We start from the raw sequence: 6,000 nt of genomic DNA on the forward strand, positions 1-6,000 counted from the left end.
GACGGAGGCCGGCATATCCTAAATTGTTAAAGCAAGGAGTGAAATTTCTGTTTTCGAGCAACTCAACTTTTTAAATTACAGTACTTGAACATATGTAAATAGGAAACATAGACGATAATGACAGAGCCTTGGAATTTACAGTTAATCTGCACTGGATGTACATATTTCAAGCAGAATCCGAACCACTAAAAAATACGAAAACGAATTGATTCCGGGTAGCTAGGTCAAGTAAATAAACACACGTGAACTACAGTTGGCCAATGGTTTAGGCTCATTTTCATTTCCTTATCGTCAAGTTCACCTGGATCTACATAACAAAACTTCGCTTTTTCTCCATATCCATACCTGTCGACTGCGCAAAGAGTTTGAACATATGCAAAGATCCGCTATTTCCACATGGGACAACATTGTCATTATTTTACCGACATTTTACGCATTTGGCGCAGGTGTAACGAACGTTACGTGGTGGGTATTTCCGTGCAGACGACAAACAACTTGGCCGCGAAGATGGCGGCGGTGCGAATCCTGACGTCACATGAAATTCACCTATAGTCCCTCTGCAATACTACCGATTTTCTCACTGTCTGTGATATGAACAGCTCGCCGGTTGAGGCAAGACTGGCACGCAAGATTCTGAGTGCCGTTCTCGCGTGGATTGATACGTAAAACCTGCTGCAAAGTTAACCTGTCACGGGGCTTACAGTGCGATAAGCAACATATTTTAACTACGCTATTATCACTTTCATGGAAGTTAAGTAGATTTGCATGACATTTGTTGCTGTAATGGCTTGACTAATTAGACCTAATGATAAGTTCGACAGGCAACGATGCAAACCGATGTTGAAAGTATTAATTACTATTGTTATTTTGCAACTTCACTTGTAGGTACTTACAAAATTTTGAACGCATTCCTGCCTTAATTTTTACATCAGTAGTAAATAATATTGCACAGAGCCACTTATTGCTTTGTAAGTAATGAGAATGACAATTTGTAGTTTAGGTCAAAGGCGTGTCGATAGAGTCATTGGAGTTCAACTTCTTGACAATTTGTAGTTTAGGTCAAAGGCGTGTCGATAGAGTCATTGGAGTTTAACTTCTCGAAATCCATAACAATAAAGAAAAAAAATAGAAATTGGAAAATTGTAGAGTATATTTTTATGTTAGATTCCATACAAATATTCCGTTTTTATACATAAATTTATTAGGATACAATGGAAGGGGGGTGGGTGTTAAGCACAGAATGAGAGCTTTTCGTACGGTGCATAGTCCAAGACAAATATAACAGATTTTTCAAATTTAGTAACTTTTTAATTCACTTTCTTGATATTTAAATACATTTTCTGTTTTCACACAGTGTTTTACTATCCTGTCCCTTATTAGCACAACCCTTTTCTCCCAATTCAAGAACTCGCCATTAACCAGAGTGCCTGCCAGGATCAACTTATTTAATTTAGTTTCGGAGAATCATGATCGGTTTCACAAATCCAAAATTTGTTTGCAACCAATTCGGGAAAATAACATGAAGGATAAAGGACCAATGCCGCCAAATGGAAGATGATTTAAATTTATTACAGACATAATACAGCTCTGTTAAGCAAAGAACTGCCTGTACTGTGTTTTAAAGAAACTTTAAAAATAGCTCCACAAGTCCACTAGGTCTCACGTTCAGTTCTGAAAGATATGGAGAAAATGTCTTGACGTATCGGGTTTGAGAAGCACTCCAGGAGTGAAGCAGAACCTCCATGTCCTCAATTTTCAATCCTTACTCTCGTTAATGTTCTTTTTATCCTAGTTTGTAGAGAAATTTGGTGAGAAATATCAGTATGTAGACAAAATGAAGAACAGCTTTCATCTTTTTGTAGTTGAAATTTGTTTATTGTTCCTGTTTTTTACATCTCTCAATGTTAGTCGCACGCAAGGATGAATGGTGAATTGATGAATTAAGCGCCTAAAGGTTTACCCAGGATTTGAACTAGGGCCGCCGTACTAACCACTCCTCCACGAAGGTGAGTTCTTTATGCAACCACATGGTGCAACATAATCACACGGTACGTTTCAGAACGCAAGAAAATTATTTAAGCACTGCGACTAAGTTCGTTAAAAATATGTCTGTCGGATGCAAAATCAGCCTCTGTATGCGACAGTAGCCCTCTTGAAGTTTTTCCCTCGACATGGCCCTATTTCAGTTTATTGTTGCTGAACTGCCATTGACTTTCTATTACAAAATTATACCTACCTACAGTTTATCCGAACCACTGTGCACTGTGCTTCCCTCCACCGGTAAGCAGAGACCATTTGATTACAAATATGCCACTACACTATTGGGAACAAACCTTGCTACCCTCAATATAATCATATAGATATAGATTTTCTGTAGAAACGTGGTTGAGATTGAAATTATATGAAGACAAAACACGCAAATGAAATTAATAGTTCATAGAGTTCATCGATCATCGTGCAGTGTTATATTGGAAAAATACACAAGCGGAGATGCTTTCTGTAATTTGAAACATACTTTCAGTTGCATTCCTCACATCCACATCTATTGAATGTACTGAGAAGAGTAGAAAGGGAGGGGGGATGTTTTCCAATTACGAAATCATTCCATTAATATCGGAATACAACGAATTCCGTACCGCTTCAAATAAAACGAATGAAAAATTTAAAATGTGCATAATAATACATTTATACTCAAAAATAATAATTTAATAAATATGTTACAAATATTGAAAAAGGGAATATACATTTCCTACAAGCCTATATTCTTAAAGAATACATGTTTGAAGTAAAATAAACATTATTGGCAATAGATGAATGTGTGATCAGGAGTTATATGATCATCATAATGTGTACTACATTATCCATTAGTTATAATTAGACTCACTTTTATTGAGCAAGAGCAATTTGCATTAGCTGTGAATGGAGACGAACTGATTAAGGAATTCAATACTGATTCCTATATTAGGGAGTAATCTCTTTTAATCAGACTTATGTGTTCTATAATTGTATATATATATATATATATATATATATATATATATATATATATATATATATATAACTTCCAATATACATGTACAGTGGAACCTTGATAACTCGAACCTCAGCATCTTGAATTCCTTGATAAGTCGAACTTTTTGTAATCCCCTTGAATTGTCCATAACACTCAATGCTAATTTTACCTCAAAAACTCGAATAAAACCTTGATAAGACGAATTTTTGTACACTTTGTGGGATGCCGTTCGAGTTCAATACCTCGAAAGTAGAGTATGAAAAACCTCTACGAGTCGAAGTTAAATTCTAATCACCTCTATAACTCGAAGTTTTATTAGCACGGACCTCAATAAGTCGAAGTGTAGGGTGCGTACGTACAATGTCAGGTGATCAACAATCGTGTCGGGACTTGAACTCTCCCACAGCACCGTGTATGTAACGATCATTGTTAATGTGCTTTAGACCTCTATAACTCGAAGTCGGCGATTTTGGCCCTCAATCACTCGAACCTTGGTAAGTCGAAATCTTTGATACCTAGATTTTTTTCTTTTTCCCCTCAAGTTCGAGTTATCAAGGTTCCACTGTATTAATGTTATCGAATCCATTTCTAAAGTTTAACAAAATACTTCAAATTTTGTAGTGATTGAAATTGCAGTTTTCTATGTATTTTTGAGAGAATAAACGCAGTAACACTCTGATGATACTTCCTTACAAGCACGAAAGTGAATAGCGATAGGGACTTGTAAATTATATTGTAGGTAGTTTTAATCTTGTAGGTGACCCCATCAGATGTTTAAGGTTGCATATACTTATGACAAATTGGAGGGCTCTGTCCAGCCAAAAAATGACGAAAAAATCGCTTTTGTCCTCCCTACTGTGGGTGTCTACAAGTGTTGTAAACTCTAATCTACAGTTCATTTATAAGCTTATATCTTTCTTGTGCACGAAATGGACGACGGAAGTGTTTCATAAACTCACGAATCCATTATATTTTACATTGTGCCATGGAAGTGTTATGAGATTTTCCTATTCTTTATTGGGTAAGAAATAAAGCCATACACGTACGGGTTGTTTAGTTCCAGTGACAGGTGCTTAGAGTACTGAACACCGTAATGGTAGGGGATATCAGTAGTAAAAGCGTGCTCCTGAACTTAATGTTGGTTACATTTTTGTTTCTATTATTTTCAAATATTATGCTTCAGCGTATGACACAAATACAGTTGAGAAAATATATGAAACATCACTGTTCGCAGAGGGAAAAAAAGATCAAATTTCTATAATGAAAAAATGCATTTGTATTCGTCCGTAATTGAAGCTCAGGCAGACGACGGCAATTTTCCATGTGAACTAGCCATAAACCTAAAAATTGTCGCGAATAAGTTAAATATCTTCTTGAGATAAAGTTTCCGAAGTGATAGAACAATCCGTAGCTAAATTCTTAATAGTTTTCGTGCTCGAATTGGAAATTCCTAGTTGGGGAATGTTATTCGAGCCTTGGGATTAGGTTGAGAAGGGGGGGACAGGGAATTGAACCTTCCACTAGGATTACAACATTTAATGTGTATATTTAAATCGGCCGGTGCCTACAATTTAAAATGAAATATTTAACCTTAAAGAGACCAATTAGGCTATTACAAAAGCCAACAGGAATAACAACTAGACAATCACAAGGGTTCTTAACGCTTTAAAATATTTTGTATCAGGGCTCGAAATGGGAATTTTCACGAAACAGAACCGTTTACTTCCGTTAACATGCTGTTCTCTATTTTTGTCTCAGATTACGACAGTGACGAGACGGAACAGGAAAGTTCCAGACATTCACGAACTGGAACGCCGTTCCAGACCTTTCCAGTCAATTTTTACACCTGTTTTGTATTGTAATATCATAATAGAAGCTTTAATTATTATTATTATTATTATTATTATTATTATTACATATTTGTGTAAAATGGGATCATATTCACTCGCTTGCCTAACTCCAAATATCACCGCACTTCTATGGTTATAATGGTAAGTTTTTTTGCTCTCTCATTAAATTCTAAATTCGTACTAAAAGTTCAGAAGTGAAAATGCAAGGAAACATATATGTATAAGAAACAAGGAGTTGAGTGAAAAGTAATATTATCATAATGGTGTTGAAGTTCTCTAGAATTTGAAGCTAGTAAGTTTCAGGAAATCAATGTGCTTTCTGAGATCTAACGTCCGGAAGGGAGGCAAGGTGAAATGAATGAAAAATGAATGTTTTATCTAAAATGTATATATGCCACACGTATAATTTCATTTCAGTCACAATAATTTGAGGGCGTTGAAGGAACTTGATAACTTTAAACTGAAGGAGTGGTTCTTTGAGGGGACAACGCTATTATGGGGGAAAATATGCCTCGTTTGCCTCCTCCTCTGGAAAAATAAACCTTGCTTGCTTGTCCCTCCCTGAAATAAATCATTGGAAAGTCCATGTTGTTAACGCCTCTTTATCTCTTACATTAAAAGTTACAGGGAAACTATTCATATTTCTCTGTGTGCTAAGATAATTCAGTAGAGAAGTTACTCAAGTAAAAGTATTTTATCTCCATTTTAGAAGATGGAATATAAAATATCAATGTCGTATCAAATAGTATTCATTAGGTCTTCGTAGTTTACGCGCATGAGACAAAGAGTATCAGTACCTACCGGACATGCATTTTGTCTGCAACTGCAACATTCCTTCGGTAGAGTGTAAAGACACAGGCGACAACGAACAAAACACAAATGAACCAGGCCATGATTCTGCTCTCTCTCTTCCTCTCTCTCAGAAAATTCCACCTCGCAAACAATAATTTCCTGGGATTTTCCCCTCGCGAGGCGCCAAATGTTTCAGCACATGTGGCTCGCGTCAGTGTCAGCAGACCGATTGTGTTGCGCGCCTGGTGACTTGACAGCACGCATGTCACAATGATGAAGCATACGCAGTGTGGTTGTGAGTTAGACAACCTTGCGAATTTAAACATTGCACCTGCATAACTAGGA

At 36.5% G+C, this 6,000-nt stretch overlaps 1 protein-coding gene across 2 annotated transcripts in view; it reads right to left on the minus strand.

Moving 5' to 3' along the window:
* The window catches only part of LOC145989122 (glycine receptor subunit alpha-2-like), a 55,168-nt gene extending 49,441 nt beyond the window's left edge, over positions 1-5,727 (minus strand). For both annotated transcript variants that reach the window (XM_083124423.1, XM_083124419.1), the window contains exon 1: positions 5,665-5,727. In XM_083124423.1, the coding sequence (XP_082980549.1) occupies positions 5,665-5,675 (11 nt within the window). In that variant the 5' untranslated portion in view covers positions 5,676-5,727. The remainder of the gene's footprint in view (positions 1-5,664) is intronic.
* Positions 5,728-6,000: the final 273 nt, after the last annotated feature.

This window comes from Lepisma saccharinum, chromosome 1, assembly GCF_977018435.1.
Source record: "Lepisma saccharinum chromosome 1, izLepSacc3.1, whole genome shotgun sequence".
NCBI lineage: Eukaryota > Metazoa > Arthropoda > Insecta > Zygentoma > Lepismatidae > Lepisma > Lepisma saccharinum.